This window comes from Manihot esculenta, chromosome 2 (assembly GCF_001659605.2).
Source record: "Manihot esculenta cultivar AM560-2 chromosome 2, M.esculenta_v8, whole genome shotgun sequence".
NCBI classification, from domain to species: Eukaryota; Viridiplantae; Streptophyta; class Magnoliopsida; order Malpighiales; family Euphorbiaceae; genus Manihot; species Manihot esculenta.
In genome coordinates, this window is record NC_035162.2 from 15277464 (window position 1) to 15294571 (window position 17108).

General features: G+C 33.6%; 1 protein-coding gene across 3 annotated transcripts; it reads left to right on the forward strand.

Moving 5' to 3' along the window:
• Positions 1-2105: 2105 nt before the first annotated feature.
• LOC110609922 (embryogenesis-associated protein EMB8) lies at positions 2106-15344 on the forward strand. 3 transcript variants are annotated; one of them, XM_021749763.2, is made up of 15 exons: positions 2106-2574; positions 2670-2759; positions 2845-2906; positions 3095-3195; positions 3508-3597; positions 6399-6521; positions 8098-8175; positions 9793-9878; positions 10099-10147; positions 13624-13680; positions 13770-13900; positions 14007-14090; positions 14353-14419; positions 14777-14873; positions 14965-15344. In XM_021749763.2, exons 1-15 carry the CDS (start codon positions 2312-2314, stop codon positions 15240-15242), a joined length of 1656 nt encoding a protein of 551 aa, XP_021605455.1. In that variant the 5' UTR covers positions 2106-2311; the 3' UTR covers positions 15243-15344. The 3 variants fall into 3 exon arrangements, with proteins under 3 accessions (XP_021605455.1, XP_021605456.1, XP_021605454.1); XM_021749762.2 differs by having other exon boundaries at positions 2110-2574; positions 14777-14888; XM_021749764.2 differs by lacking the exon at positions 3508-3597 and having other exon boundaries at positions 2109-2574; positions 14777-14888.
• The last annotated feature ends 1764 nt before the right edge of the window (positions 15345-17108 follow it).

Sequence of the window (17108 nt, forward strand, 5' to 3'; positions counted from 1 at the left end):
AAACCGGTATAAAGTTTCAGTATGCGGTAAAACTCGCGTTCAATACTATCAACGATATAGCTAAGTATGATGCTATAATAATGGCCTGAGAATCATCAAGGAACTAGGTATATAAAAATTCACAATTTTTAGTGACTCACAATTGGTTGTTAATCAGTGCTAAGGACAATTTAAGGTCCAAGAACCGAATCTTTTTAAATATGAGAAAAAGGTTCAGACTCTAATGGAGAGGATCAAAGACGGGCGAGGCAGTTGCAAATTATGCCAAGTAGCCAGAGGCGATAACAAAGAGGCAGATTTCCTAGCCAAGATGGCGACAACGAGTGAGCAATACTTGACTCAATCGTTTTAGTTTGAGGAGCTGTATACTCCAACGATGGACATAGAGGAGGGAGAATCATGGATGATGCCCATATATAAATTTTTGACAGAAGATGAGCTTCCAGCCGATGAGTTAGTGGCCAAACAAGTAATTAAAAAAATCCTCTAAATATGCACTAATTGATGGTTAATTATACAAGAGTTCCTCAACACAGCCATGGCTGCATTGTATTACGGATGAGAAAGGTCAGGAAACCTTAAAAGATATCCATGAAGGAGCTTGAAAAATAGACCGAAAAGCATTCAGACAAGGGTATTACCGATCGATGATAATGCAAGATGCGAAACAACTTGTCTAGAAGTGTCGAAGATGTCAAGTACATAAAAATATTCCAAGGACCTCGGGAGAAATGCAAGCAAGAATTAGAAGCCCCTGACCTTTGTTTCAGTGGGGATAGACATTATTGACCCATTCTCAAAGGCAACCGGATCGAGAAAGTTTGTAATCGTGGCAATAGATTATTTCAGCAAGTGAGTCGAGACTGAGGCAGTGCAGTCCATCACCACCCAACAAGCGATCTCCTTCATTAGCAAAAATATTTTCACTCAGCTTGGGATCCCAAAAATAGTGATCATTGATAATGAAACTCAATGTGCAAGCTCCAAGTTTAAAGACTTTTGTAGGAAATGAGAGATTAACTTGAGGTTCAGCTCAGTTTATCATCCCTAGACCAATAGAATGACCGAGATAATAAACATGGCCATTCTGTAAGGGCTAAAGAAAAGGCTTGCCCAAGCTAAGGGTAACTGATCTGAGGAGTTACTTCACATACTATGGGCATACTGGACAATCCCAAGGCAGACACAGGAGAAATGCCATTTTTCTCTTGTTTATGGGACCGAGGCAATCATCCCAATATAAATCTAAGTAAGCAGCTTCAGAACAAATTTTAGGAAATCCCAAAAAAATACAATTCAACTTGAATCAAACTGAATTCCTACGAGAAAAGGCCGCAGTCAAAATGGCAATTTGCAAAAATAAAATATTCAGAATGGTCAACAATAAGGTCAGGCCGCATGCTTTTAATGTGGTGGACTTAGTCCTCAAAAAAATAGTTGTAATAAGTGGCAGTGCTACATTTGGTAACTTGGGCGAGAATTAAAAAGTACTGGTTAGGGTCTCGAAAGTTATTCACCCATAATTTTATAAGCTGGCCAAACTGGTTGATCAAGTCATTTTCCTTCTTAAAATATTTATAATCTAAAAAATTTTTATCATTAACAAGTTAACAAGATATTTTTTTCATATGTTATACTCTCCAATAATAAGGAACAATTATAATTTAAGAAAATTTTATCATTAACAAGTTAACAAGATATTTTTTTATACGTTGTACTCTCCAATAGTAAGGAACAATGAGACTTTCTAAAAAAATTAGAAGACAAGAAGTGAACATAAGACGGATTCTATTTGGCCATAAGACGGATTCTGACAGATCAAATCATAAGTCGATTTTCACTAAATCGTGTTGGTCTCACTAAATCGTGTTGGTCTCACTAAATCAAGTCAAAATATTTTTTATATTGAAATATCAAATATTTAATATTTTAATTAATAAAAAATTAAAACATATATAAAATAATAAATAATTTTTAAAATTTTAAAAAATAGAATTTTATTATTAAAAAAATATTATATTAGATTAGAATCTATATTTCAACAGATTTACTTACATTTATTTCTAATTAGACGAGCTTTTGAGGGGCCTACACTTCCCAGATCCCAATATTTAGAGTGGCTTTTGTCTGAAACTGAAAGAAAGGCGCTTTGCATCTTTGTCCTTCTCCCTCGCAATCAAACCTCCTTTTAACTAACATCCAAACTAACATTCATTTTCTTGGGAGCTGCATCAACCCCAACTACCTATTCAAACCCACACATTTTTCTTGCTCATATCGATCACGCTCCCAATCTCCCTCTTCTTCTCACATGGATTTCTCCAGCTTCACCGATCGATCTTCTTCCCTCTACCCATACCATCTTCTGTTCAATGCCCTTTCTCTCATACCCTTTTCTCATTATTTCTTTGCATTTGCTGTTTTCTCCTTTGTGTTTCTCTACAATTTTTTTGAGTTCCATTTCTTTAGTGATTTGTTTCTTCGATTTCGAGGCAGCCCAATTGGCCTTACCTATCATCCCTCTTCTCCAATCTATAATGACGTCGTTTCTCACTGTAGAATTCTTCATGGCAGGTGAAAAATTCGATCTTTTTCAATGGGTATACAAGTAGTATCTGTTTTCCATTTTGGGTTATGTTGTTTTTTATTGGGACTGAATTACTTTGTAGGTATTTGGCTACCCCATGGCTTTCGAGTCCTCATTTCCAGACTTGTTTTTTGAATTTCTTTGGTAGGCCACCGGCTTTCAGCTATAGAAGGTGGTGGCTTTGGCCTTCTGAATTTTCTTTTTTCTTCTTGGTTCAAATCCTTTTATCTAACACGTACATGTGTGTGCCTTTTCAGACAGATTTATCATGCTTCTGATGGTGGAACCATTGCTTTGGATTGGTTGATGCATTCTGATGGTAAGTACACACGTGGACACAATGTAGTGCACACTTCCTGATGAGTGTAGATAATTATAGCTTGAATGCTACAATACGACATGGCGTTTGGTGCCTTTTAACTTTCTAATTTAGTATCTATCCTTTCTTTTTTATTGGAAACATTTTTGTTGAGTTTGTCAATTCAATAAAGATGAATTTCTCTGTAGTTTCGGGAGGCCGTTGTCTCATGAATAATGCCATTTCTAAAGATGATACGACTCCTATTGTGGTTGTGATTCCTGGCTTAACAAGTGATTCTGCTGCTGCTGTGAGTACAAACTTTGTTAATTTCTTTGTAATCTTGTTACAAAATTTCATGATGTCTGTTGGGTTCTTCTGGAAACCAAAAGTTCATTTTATTGCTAATTTGTTTGGTATGGGCATAAAGTTCACTTAAAAAGGATCCAAGGAAAGCTGGAATGTATATTGTGTATTATATGAATAAAAGGTTGTTTCAAGGGCTTATCACCTTTAAATTTTTAAGTATGTGAAACTTCTTGGATATTATGTGTATATGCTTATATTTATGTTGATGAAAAGGGATAATGATGCATAATTATCTTATTCAAATGAATTGCAGTATGTAAAGCATATTGTCTTCAATATGGCAAAACGTGGGTGGAATGTTGTTGTTAGCAATCATCGAGGGTTGGGTGGGGTCTCAATTACTGTAAGTCTCTTTCTACTGGTTTATTGAATACAAAATCTGTTCAGTCTTGAGAATGTATAATATAATATATGCAATTTTTTCTCGTTATGAGATTGTGCAATTATATAATCATTCTATTGCTGAGATTTTGTTGCAGAAGTAACCTTTGCCACTGTCAATTGTTTGCCCACCTTGTAACAAAAGAGTAAAAAAGAAGATAAAAGCATAACTTTTAAAGAAGTTTTAGGATTGAAATAGAAAAAGCATCTCTAGTGTTTGCTAGCAAAAATTTGATGTTGACAATTGACTGGTCTAACAATGAATAATTTTAAGAGAATTAGAACTTCATTTAAAAAAAACAAACTTTTAGGACTTGATTACAGAAATGGGTATTTAGGACTTCTGGTGCTGTTATCCCTTCTTATATGGTGCTTTCAGTATTTCCAAATTTTCGTTGTAGTATCTTTGTTCTTATTGGAGGCATTATTGCTTCATTGCTCAACATTCTGCCATAGACTATAGTCAGTCCTTCAACTTTAAAATAAGATAAATTAGTCCTTGAAAAACATATAAGCCTTTGAAAAACATATAAGCCCTTCGAATTTAAAATAAGATAAATTAGTCCTTCAACTTTTAAAATTAGTTGAAAAGAGATTGAACTATAATTTGCTCCAATTTAAATCCAGGCAAGTTCTTGGGCAAAGATCTTCTAGTACACAAGGTCTATTAGCTACCCTGTATACTGGTCTACAACATCATGTAGCTATCTACTGCATCCCGGAGTAGATTGATGAGTTGTAATTTATTGAATGATTCAAAAGATTGCTTTATGAGATCATTGTCTTCATCATAGTCACTCTCACCAATTTAATTATGATCTGATGATACTTGATTCTAACTATTCTATTGAGAGGTGAATAGAGGTAAATAGGCATCGTAACCTCACAAATATTGCCAAAAGATGTTAGTCATGTAAGGATGAGGGAGAGCATGAAGAAAAAATATAAATTGGAAGTAAGGGCTTACTGATCTTTCTAAAATTTGGATGGGCTATTTAAATATACTTTTAGAATTTGGAGGGCCTATATGTTTCTCAAGTGTATATTTAGTTAACTTTAAAAATTTAAAGGACTTCTTTGTTCTATTTTAATAAGCCTTTTGCCTTTATTTTATTTAGGATGTTTGAGTTGGTTTGATATCTCATTAGTGTTTGTTTAAGCTTAGGATCATAATTCTACCATAAATACCTATGTCCTCTAGGTATTTGGTTTAGACCTTTTTTTATTGATTTTGAGAAGTAATAGAAGAACTGATAAGTATTCTCATTTTGAGTGTTCTATTGTGTTTATCAATTTGGTATTAGAGCATTTCAGCTTTTAATTCTTACAATAGAACTTTCCTGGCAACTTGATCCATATACATGTCTTAATCAATCAACACAATATGGTGATATTCTTCTTCTTCTTTGTTCCCCTCTTTTCTCTTATTTTATTCTTAAAGGTACCTCTCTTCTAATCTCACTGTGAAAAAGATTTCCTTCATAGCTGATCTTTCTATCTCAAAACAATATTGATTAAGTTTGATAATGCTTCCATAATAGTTGTTGAAACTTTGTCATTATTCGCAAAGATGGATGCAATGTCCTGGTGATTAGGTCCACAAGCATCTTCCTTGTTGAAGTCATCAAGTCACTGCGTTCACTCGAAGGAGCTTCTGAACTTCAACTGGAAAATCATTAGGGTCATGTGTTTGTTGTATCTTCATGTTTTCTGAAGTTTTCAGAAGCTTTGATCTCATAACTCCTCGAGAAAAATCGACATATCTTTTCCTTACCTGAAGATTAAGATTTATTAGATTTCTAATGTGGCTACTTTCATTCACTAACTTGAAGATTAAGATTTCCTATGTGGCTAGAGAAAAGTATATGTGAAACCTAGGACTTGATCAGACATCACTCATCACTTGGTTTTCAAACAAGAGAGACTTTTAAATTTTGAGAGATTAAGGAAAAAAGAATTTTCTAAAAAACATAAAGTCCTGGAACATTATAAAGATTAAGTAATGAACTAGATAAGGTCTTTGGTAGGAGTTGAACATTGGCTACTTGGTATTGGGCTGCGTAAGTTATGTAGGGCTAAGATATATTTTCACATCCAATTAGTGCACACATGGCAAGGAACAAGTGGTTGGCATTATAATTTGAGACTTATAGAGTTCTCCTAGACATAATCAGTTGTTGCTGATGCATTTGTGGGTCATGCATACAAACCACGCAGGCCAAATCAAAAGAGATTCCACAACATCAATTAGGGAAATAATGAAGGAAATAGTCTGCTGACAGCATCATAACATGACAGCAGCAAATCTGGTTTAGTAACAGCTGTTAATCTGCCTTAATAATAGCCGTTCCTTTGACAACATAATTCCTGTAATTTTGGCTTTTCTATTACAGCATGTAATCTCTATCTAAAGAGAATATGAAATGAATAAAAATAAGCAGAATTACTATCTCAAATTCAGAGGTCTAAGGCTCTCTCTTTTCACTAATGAGACTAAAGTTCTGAGCTCTTTAACAAGTTCAACAATCCAGCAACATGGGGTTCATCAAGAGGAAGGAATCACAGCAAAGGAAAGTCTGTTGAAGCTGATTTCCTGGTTCAACGCCCTTTGACAAGATCCTGCACACGGGAATATAACATCAGTTTATTATTATTATTATTATCAAATTTCTTATTATTCATATACTGCATATGTGTATAATTTTTATCTAGTTTCTTACTGAATCTGAAATTTGCCTCCCCTTTGTGTTATAAACTCTGCAGTCTGATTGCTTTTACAATGCTGGATGGACAGAAGACATACGGGTTGTCATAAATTATCTCCATCATGAATACCCCAAGGCTCCTTTGTTTGCAGTTGGAACTAGCATTGGTGCCAACGTTCTGGTATGTGGTTTTGGGCGCATTTAATAATGTTTTTACTTTAGTTTACTGAACTTCACAGAATAGGATTTTTTCTTTGTCGAAGAATGGCTTGCTGACAGCTTTTGCTTGGATTATGCTTACTGTACACTCTTGTTTCTTATATTTTTTTAATATTGGAAAGCAAAAATTTGACAAAAGAGGTATTTTATGGGTTTTGTATTTTATAGTTTTTCACCATGAGGAAACAGTCGGAAGAGTATAGAATAGATAAAGGATCCAACATAGTGTAGTGGCAATTTGTTAAATGATTTCTAGAAAAAGAAAGGGGTAAAGAAAAAGGAGTTACTTTCAAATTTGAAACTTCTGTCCACTTTAACTGTCTTAAAAGAAAATTACTTCAAATTAATTCCCTAGGTATGTCCCCCTCCCTTATCCATTGGTGGATGTACTAGCAAAATGTGGGAAATTGAACCGCATTTATGCAAATGTAAAAAATTATTCTTATTTGTCTAAATTGACCCCTCATAATGTAAAAAATTAAACTCTTTTTTCAAACATAGATGCATTTATGCAAATGAGATGTCAATTAACTCTCTGTTTGTCAAAAAAAATCTTGACCCCAGAATTTCTTTTTTATGTTGATCCTAAGAAAAATATTTCTTTTAAATCTGCCACTGCCTTTATCCAATTAAGTTTTCAGTACCTTCAGTTCCTAGGGAAGCTAAATTTCTTTAACCTCATATGTCCTCGCCTTAGTAAAAAGAAAAGTTGAGATGAAGAAAATTATAAACTATCCAACACATGATTCAAATATAAGGATGTTAACCTATTCTCAAGTATAATACTCTAAAACTATCATTTATATCACTAATCTCTAATATAATCTAGATGTGCACCTTATTTGCAAAAAATGGATGAATACAAAAATATTTTTCCTTTATTATTCTCATTACATTTATTCAGATGAAAGGAAACGGAAAGAAATAAACATGATAATTAAGTTTTTTTTCCTTGTAAGAGGATTAAAAATAGAGCAAAAAAGAGGTTAAAATGAATTTACAATTTGAGGAAAAACTATCAAAACAATCCCAAACTTTGTATTTTTTACAATTTCACCATAAACTTTTTATTTTTTTAACAATTGCACATTGCCATTAATGGGTTGATTAACAGTCATTGGGTTCAATGGTCGTTGGTAATGGTAGGATGTACCTAATTAGCTGGCCACAATTTAGAGTATAATTATTAAAAAAAAGGAGTTTAGATTTACAATCATTAAAATTGATAAAGTTTTTTTTTTGCCATTTCATCTGTAATATTACAGAAATAGAGTGGTTTTGTAACTTATGAACTTCTGTGCTAAGTGCTGTTTTGAGAACCTTTTTCCTTTGCTCTTATTGGCTTGTAATGGATGATTTGATGTATGTTATCACTCTCTCTGAGCCTTTGTTGGATGCTGCACAGTTATTACTTCAGGATCTAGATGTTGATTATCATTCGTTAGTTGTTACCTATTTGGTGAAATCCATCTATAAAAATGATAGCTTCATATTTTCATATTTATACTGATGTTTTATTCTGAATCATTTGCTTGTAGGTAAAATATCTTGGGGAGGATGGAGAGAGGACTCATGTTGCTGGAGCTGTAGCCCTCTGTAATCCATGGGATCTCATGGTTAGTGTTTAAGCTCAACGCATAAAATCAAGTAATTTTTTATGTTTCAAGACTTAACATCACGAGTGTAGAATTTTCTCATATTTCTAGCATATAACCATTAATATACTTATTCTATCCCTTCATTTTATCTATTTTGTTTACACACATGCTTTCTCTCTTTCATTTGGGTAGTGAAGAAAAACGTAGACTGGTTAGGATCTCCTGGTAGCATGTGTATGCACACAAATACATGCTCACATTTGATGTAAGATAGAGTTAGGGACCAAATCTACAAATGCTTTCTTCATGGTAGAATTGAAAGCAATCTATGATGTATAGGCTTCCAATTTAAGGAAGAATGGGAACTCGGGTAATGAGTTTGAATTTGGAACTAAAGCTGATTAGATAGAGAAAAGAAAGAGAATTGCTGGTTGTTTTGAAGCTGCCAACAGTACATGAAGGACTGTATTAGCAGAGGCAAAAAAGAACTGAAGAAGAGAAAAGAAAGGGGAGAGAGAGAGAGAGAGAGACAGAGAAAGGGAGAGATAAAGTAGGCACAAAGCCTTTAAAATCAAGTAATGATTGGTTATAATTCCATTACAGAGAAGCTCAGAGAATAAATTTTGCTCAAGTATTTGTAGAGATCTAATCAATCAATTGGGAAACTGGAACTAGAAAGATTTCAATCTTACTCCTAGGAGTATGATCCCAAAGAAGGAAAATCCCAAACTGACACTAAAATGGGATAACAAGTAAACAACTTCAAAATATTCTTAATGGTAACAAAACTTTCTAACCAGTATTAATCTCTAAAATTCCTAAATAAAAATTTACAAAAAGAGTCTTAATTTCATAATAAAAATTTAAATAGAAATAGTCACTAGGTCTCGTTTCTCAACTGCATTGGTATATGCTCTCAGGGACCATTTCATATCATATATAAAGATACTGCAATTCACATGGCATTGCTTGTACGGAATAAGACTTGTTTGCAAAACTCAATTTTTCAAGGTTGCAGTAAATGAGACCGGCAGTTATGCAGTGCTGCATTAAGTTTCAAATATGAAGCTTTTTCTCGAGAGAAAGAGGATATCTCGAAGAAGATTGACCATCTAATTTGTTGAAACTTGATGCAACTTGAAGATTTTGGCATCGGTTTTTAATTTGTCCTTCTAAGACCGATAAAAAAAAAGCAATAAATCTTGTAATGAGAGCAAGATTACAAGCAATTAATAGCTGCAGCAAGTTCAACTGCACTGCAAGTGGTGGACAACTACAGCCAGCAGTAAATGAATAAAAGCAAGGTGGCTCATTGGAAATATTGAAGGGCTGCAGCCTTCGATCAGAAATGATGGTAAAATTGATAATATACACCATCAATGTTAGACTAACCCTATTATTTTACCTTAACAGATAATTTTGCAATATGTAAAGCAAAATATATTAGAGATAAGATATTTAGTCATGCATCAGTAATGGAATTGACAATTGTTTCTCATTTCATGTACCAAATGCTTATAACTTGTTGTATCCTACTTGATGCCCTCAGTAGATCTGGCCAATTGGAATGCATCTTGTAATTATCATACAATATTTCATTATGCAATTATAATTAATTATGTTCTTCTTCTGCAGATTGGTGATAGATTTATATGCCGCAGGCTGGTGCAGAAGTTCTATGACAGGGCTCTAGCAATAGGCCTTCAAGGTTATGCAAAATTGTATGTGTTTTTATTTGTGTGCTTCAAGGTGAAATCTAGATGATGGCACTTAATCTGTAAATTTCCAATCAACTTATTTCCTCTTTTCTTCTCTGTTGGTAGATTTTAGGTTGAATTTAAATGTAAGTGCTTGATTGTAGAGTTCTCCCCCCCCTCCCCCCCCTCTCTTTCTTTTGACTTTGACTTGTTATGAAATGACTCCTAATGATGGTCATTGCAGACATGAGACTCGATTTGCTCGACTTGCTAATTGGGAAGGCATAAAAAAGGTTGGTTTCGTATTTGCTTCTATACAGTCTTTTGTTCACAAGGGAATTCACTGTGTTTGGGAGAATGTAAGGTTAGAGGAAGGACATTTTGAGGGAGAGAAAAATGAACAGATAAAAAGATGATGGAATTTCTTGAAATTTCTATTTTGTCATTTACTTTTGTGCATGTTAATAATAATAAAGGATAAATGTGTAAGTTTTTAACATCTCCATGCATTTATCTCCGGAGAGCGGTATTGGTGGGCTAAAAAGGAAAAATTGAATATCTTCCCCTATGCTTTTCTTCCCCTCATTTTCCATCCATTTCGCAGAGAAGGGAAACCATTTTCTATCTTTGTTTTCTTTCCCTTTTCTCCCTTTATCCCCAAGGACCCCAACTTAGCGTCAATTGTGTACTTTTAAGTAGTCAAATCAGCAGAGCAAATGAATTGTTATGGTCTTTTACGCTTTCAACTTTTTCAGTTGCTACATGTTATAGCTCAAATTAACAATTTTATATGGCAATGGTAAAGATACATTATTTTTTTGTTATTTTTATCTACAATGCTAATTTTCAAAATTTAAGCTCCTGTAAAAGCCAGCCTATAACCTTGGAAATGACTTATTACCCACTGACTAAGGGTAAATAATTTTTCTTTTCTTTCTTTTTCTCCCTCAATATGCACATGCAAACCTTTTGATCAGTGGATATGACCCAGCAAAAAGGGACAATTGGGTTTCCTTATGGTTTGTTTATTACTTATTATCTCGCTTGTGCTGAATGCTTCTGAGTCTGGGACAATATCCAAGTGAAAATGATGAGCACAGTGGCAAACAAGACTAATATATGCATCCTTTTTATGTTTGCGCTTGCATACTCAATAAATATTTATTAATGGTCCTAAGATCCCTGTTACCTTTAGATGGTGATGTATAGAAAGGGATACTAGAATATACAAAGATGACCACTATACCTACCTCCTTGGTATCACCAAATGACCAACAGGATTCCTAGATGACCACTTTGTCGGCTAGGGAAGGTGTTTTTGAGCTAGGACAGGCTCTGCAAAGAAAAGAAAGGATCAAAAGGAAAAGTGGGGCTTCCCCACTTAACTCTCCAATTATTTAGTGAAAGGGGTAGTGAGAAGAATAAAACATAGTAAATGAAGTGGTGGGGACAAAACTAAAGCTAGAGCTGGGGGATTCAGAATGTTCTATACCTTGTACTTGTAGGAGTTGTATACCTTCACTTGATCAATGAGCAAGCCCCACATGTTTCATCAAGGCAAGTGGTCATTTAATGAAGGTGGGGAGAGCATGATAAAATTTCGTTTGCCATGCCCATGTTTGGAAACGGTCTATGGCAGTGACAGTTTCCTCGGGACTATGTTCTTTAGCTTAGCTATTTCTGAACTTGGGTATTAGACTTCCAGAGTATTAAATGAGCTCAATCAGCTATTTAATGCCCCAGCCAGCTTGAGGTAACCTGGGTGCAATGTGCTCATCCTTCGGGCTACAGTGTACTCATTCAGTATCATAGGCTGGTTATGTTCATTAATTAGATGTGTTTTGGTTGGTCATTATCAGGAAGAATAGGTTGTGGGTTCTTGGAGCCTGGATGGTGGGGTCCAGGTTCCGAGCAGACTTCCTTGGTTGTATATGACCTGTATAGCCTGAACTCCATACCTTATGTCTTGTAGATTGTACCTGTAGACATGTGGAACAATCTGGTGGAGCCTAAATCTATTCTTATATCATTGATAATCATGAAAAATATTGCTTTTCATAGGAAAAAAAAAGTAGATCTTGCTACCACTTTTGAGTTTGCTTCTTGGCATTTATCCTGCTTATCAGCTTGGAAGAAATTTACACAATGGATAAATTGGAAATTACGTTCAAGTTTTATTGTTATGATCTTTTTTTGCAATTTTCCTTGGACTAGCTTTAAATGGAACAAGAAGCGTGAATTCTATTGGTAACATCTGTTAAGCATTGGAAAGTGGTTTAACTGGCTGATTAGAAATTAGCAGCTTGTGATCTGTCTTGTCTTCTTGATACAGGCGATGTAGCCTTTTTTATGCCTTTGTAGATGTCTATGAATGGTATCTTTTACATCTAGAATAGCTGAAGTCAAGTCTAAGTTCTTCAAAATGGAAGTTCTCAACTTTCCATGTATAATAATATTTAATAGAATTCTGGAAATCAATTCTACGCCTATGAATTATATTCCTTTATAATGTATTCTTTCTAGTGATGTCTAAATGAAATTGGGGCTCATTTGAACTATGCTCATGTTGTAAATTATGGCATGTATGACAGCTGCTGAAAGCTCTTCTCCCCCTCCCCTTCTATCTCATGCACATTTTAAGATAACATGAATATCAAGCAATATATATATATATATATATATATATATATATATATAAATGAACGGACTTTCAAATCCTGTTTCTTATTTATTTTCTTTTGGGAGTAAGGTAATTCGGGGTGGGGTCCATCTTTGGTCAATCTCTTTCACTAATTTTCCTGAGTTTCCACTGCTTCCTTTGTGTTCTGAAGGGTTAGAGAATGTCTTATTCCTCAGGAATGAGTTAGTGGTTGAGTATAGACCTTTCTCAGTTTTCTTTCTAAACACATTATAATAGTAAATTTCAGGCCATAAGTTTTTCTAATGTGTTATAAATTACAATAAACCAATTGCAATTACTCTTTCCTGGATATCATTCTTACTGGCATCAATGTGGCTCACTTGTCTTCTGAAATGACATAGAGAATGATGGGCTTTGATCAGCTAGCAGACGGTTTAGGTGTCAATGTAATTTTCATTACATCCCTAAGACTTTAGTCATTTGCAGCATGTTGTATGCCTGAATCAAATAACTTTACGAAATGGTCGTTATATATAGGTTTTGAGGGGGCTGTTACCTATTGTAACATTATATACAGGTCTCTTATGATTTGCAAGTGTAATGGCCATTACGGCCATTGCATAACGGTAACAGTTGTTGCCAACCATTATATAAAAATAACGACCAGTACCAATAATTCAGCTTTTCAAAATTTTACTATCTACATAATTATTTTAGTTATAAATTAATTAATGTTGATTATGTTTAAGAATGACATATTTATAGGACTTATTTGATGTATTATGCTTATTATATAGTTGCATATCTTAGTTTTCCTTACATTTACCAATATCTATCCATTTCATGAACTTTGCAAATTGTGATCTGTTACCATTATGGTACGACTGTCATAAGCCTGTTTCTGTTGCCCACGAACACAACCTCAAATGTGGCTGTGACCGCCATCTAAGACCATGGTTGTGTGCTTGATGCTGTATCTTTCCTTCTATAATCTTCATGATAATAATTTTCATGATAGCTGAAATTTTCAAGTATTGCATGTTACACTTGACGTGATTATACATTTGTTATTGTATATATCTCCTAACAAATGCAACTTTTACTTGATCATCTCCTCTGATTCGAAAGTCACGTTCTATTCGAGATTTCGACAACCATGCGACCTGCCATGTTGGGAAATTTGAGGTATTAGTATATGAAACTTTTCATCTAGTTCTTCAGATTCACACTTCCATTTTTGTGACTAACTAAAGATATCATTCTTTTTTTCTCAGACTGTAGATACATACTACAGGTACTGTAGCAGTTCCTATTACGTGGGGAATGTTTCCGTACCACTACTCTGTATCAGTGCTCTGGATGATCCAGTTTGTACTAGGGAAGCCATTCCTTGGGATGAATGCAGGTGGACCCTCTTTCTCTTTTCCTTTGCTTTTACTTTTAGGAGTATTATGTCATTTGGATACCAGTGGTGTATTCACATACATTTACATGCTTTTCCTTTTTGTCAGAGCAAATAAACATATCGTGTTGGCCACACCAAAGCACGGAGGACATCTAGCGTTCTTTGAAGGATTAACCGCATCTGGCTTGTGGTACTTAAAATTTCTATAATCGTAGGATGCTAGGATCCGTCTTACTGACATTGACTTGAACAGCCATTAGACATTGTAAACTATAATTGCCTCAAGTAGTTTATTGTTGGAGATTTATTCAGTAATAATGTGCAGCCACTAAATTGTGATTCTCGAGGAAGAAAAGAGGGGCCAACCTTTTACTTTTGACATGAGTCGTGTTTCTTTTCTCTCACCTTCGCCTTGTTTAATTTCTTCTCTCTTATCTCCCATTCTTTTGCAGGTGGGTGAGGGCAGTTGATGAATTTCTGCTTGTTCTACATTCTGGTCCTCACATGCATGTACAAAAGGTGCAATGGTTCTAACTACCCTAATTGATGTTGCACCAGCTCCATTTTTGGGTTTGGGTCTGCCAAACAAGAAGGACACTGGGTGGTTTGGTGGGCAAAATCTCCGAACCCGGTGCTCTTCTTATTTGGCAGATTTGAACCCAAAGAAAGAGCTGGTGCAACATCACTAATTTTCCTTAGTCGAAATGACAGAATCATATGATCCAATGTTCAAGTTCTTGAATATCATCTTTGAACCTTGTTGAATAATTATCAGATATAACACTTGAGCCTCGTTGCGTTGAGTTCATATTCTCTTTTTCCATTTACTGACCTTTATAACAGTTAAAGCTTTTTCCCTTTTGACTGGATTTGCAGGAGGAGACTTCTAGCTTGCACTCATCAGAGGGAACTTCAATTGATCAGGGCCCATATGTCAACATTGCAGAAGATGGTATGGTGGCTGCAATGAGTGGTGAGCAAACAAGAGGTGATGTTTCTGAAGACTTTAAAGAAATTCTAGAACCTTCATCACATAAAAACTAAAGACATTATTTCTGATGCAGGACAAGTGGAGGAGCACCCTTCAGAAGCAAGGTCTGATTTTGTATCGGAGAAAGCTCGAACCTCTGAACAGCACACAGACATCCAGGATGTAAAGTTTTCGAATGTTACTGCTACTGTTAGAAGGTGCCTGAATCAGGTTTCTCGACAGAATCAAAGATCGGTGTGGATGCTCACTTTGATTGCTATAGTAACAAGTTGGCCATTGTTAGGATCTGCCTTCATTTTCTACAGAAAGAAGCTAAGAAAAATCTTGCCTGCAACTTTGATTAGAAGATAGTTCCATAATGATAAAGATTGTTATAATTTATATGCGTATTGAGGGATTACTTTCAGTTCCAAGTTATGCTGAAAACCAAGCAATCATATATCTTTTTATTTACTTTTTTTTCCATGCCTATTTTGGCATAATTAACAATTCTACACTTAAGATAGAGAAAATTGAAAATAAGCAAAAAGGTTACCAGGGTTGGTGCATCTGGTACAGTCTAGGTTAATTGTGCAATAACTAAACTTGTACTTAAAAAGACCAGTGTCAAATGAATCATAAGAATTAGAGCTAAAATTTCATAGAAGGCATCAAAACCCATTTCTAGGTGCATTTTTTTTATGAATGTAAATCTTTTAACAGATTAAAAATTAGTATTAAATCTGAACTGATAAGCACTTGTTTAGGCATTCTATAAAGAAAAAAAAAATCATATCTTTAAATTAGAGATCATATCTTGTTGAAAAGCTTATGACATAAATACACAATTTTTCATGAAGAGACCTTAGTCTAAGTCAGTTTGTAAGATGTCTTAAAATTTGACACAAATTCGGACAAAATGAAGCAGGTTGTAAATATTAAAATGCTTGTTTTTTTAATAAAATTACATATGTGCTTACTTGACGTTGTGATGATCAAAATGAAACTAGAAAGGTCTCATTATGGAGTTGCATGTATGGTATTTTGCTTTTCCAAAAGGACAAAAAAAGAGATACTTCGATCGAATGGTGGATTGAATTTAAGCTCAAGAAATACGTGCTATCTATATTTTAATACGTTTTACCTATCAAACAATTCCACTTTAATTGTGATTTAGTAAATATTTGAATATATATAAAAAATATTACTTTAAAACACAATTTAGCCAAATCATAGTTTTAAAATTATATTTAAAAATAATTTTTTAAAAAAGTTTAGGTGTTTAAAAGTATTTTTAAATAAATTACACTTTAATCCTTGAATTTTAATATAATTAATAGATCAATCCTTTTATTTTTAAAATCGAACACTTAAATCTCTAAATAATTAATCCATTCAAATTGAATGTCCTTCCATCCATAATTCCATTAGTCAACCGGTTAGAGCGAGAATAAACATTTCAAATACTTAAAATACCCTCATCAACACTTAAATTCTTTTCAATATAGCCTAAGTTTTAGCGTAATTAACAAATCAGTCCTTATATTTCTAAAATTAAATCTTTAAATCCTTCTATATTCAATCCATTTAAAATTATAATTATTCTATTCATTATAGATATTAATTCAAAACTAGTAGACGGTCAAACTTCTTTTGAAAATACAATTTTTTTCTAAAATACTCTTTATAATTACAACCTGCTTAAATATTATTTGGTACCACTTAAAAATAGCTGAAGTTGTAAATCTTTTTTGAAAGTTTTGAAATTATAAGTATTAAAGTATTTTAACGAATACAAATTAAAGAACAAAAAAGTGTTAAAAAATAGGTAAATGAAATATTATAGATAAAAGTTAATGGGGACTTAGTGTTATTTCAAATAAAAAAATAAAGAATATAAATATTTAAATATAATAGATAAATACAGTCTGATTATAGAATGACTTAAGTGCATGATTTTAAAAATAAAAGAGCTGATTCATTAATTATACTAAAAGTCAAGAGCTAAAGTATAGTTTATCCCTTTAAAAAGATAATAAAGACATTTTTATATATTTAATATTAAAAATAGATGGAGGGATCTCTGATTTGGACGGATTGATTATAGAGAAATTTAAATGTTTGATTTAAAAACTATAGAAATCGATCCATTAATTATATTAAAATTGAGGAACTAAAGTATAATTTATTCTGTTGTATTCATCTGTGTATAAATATGTGATAATAGCAAATACAAAA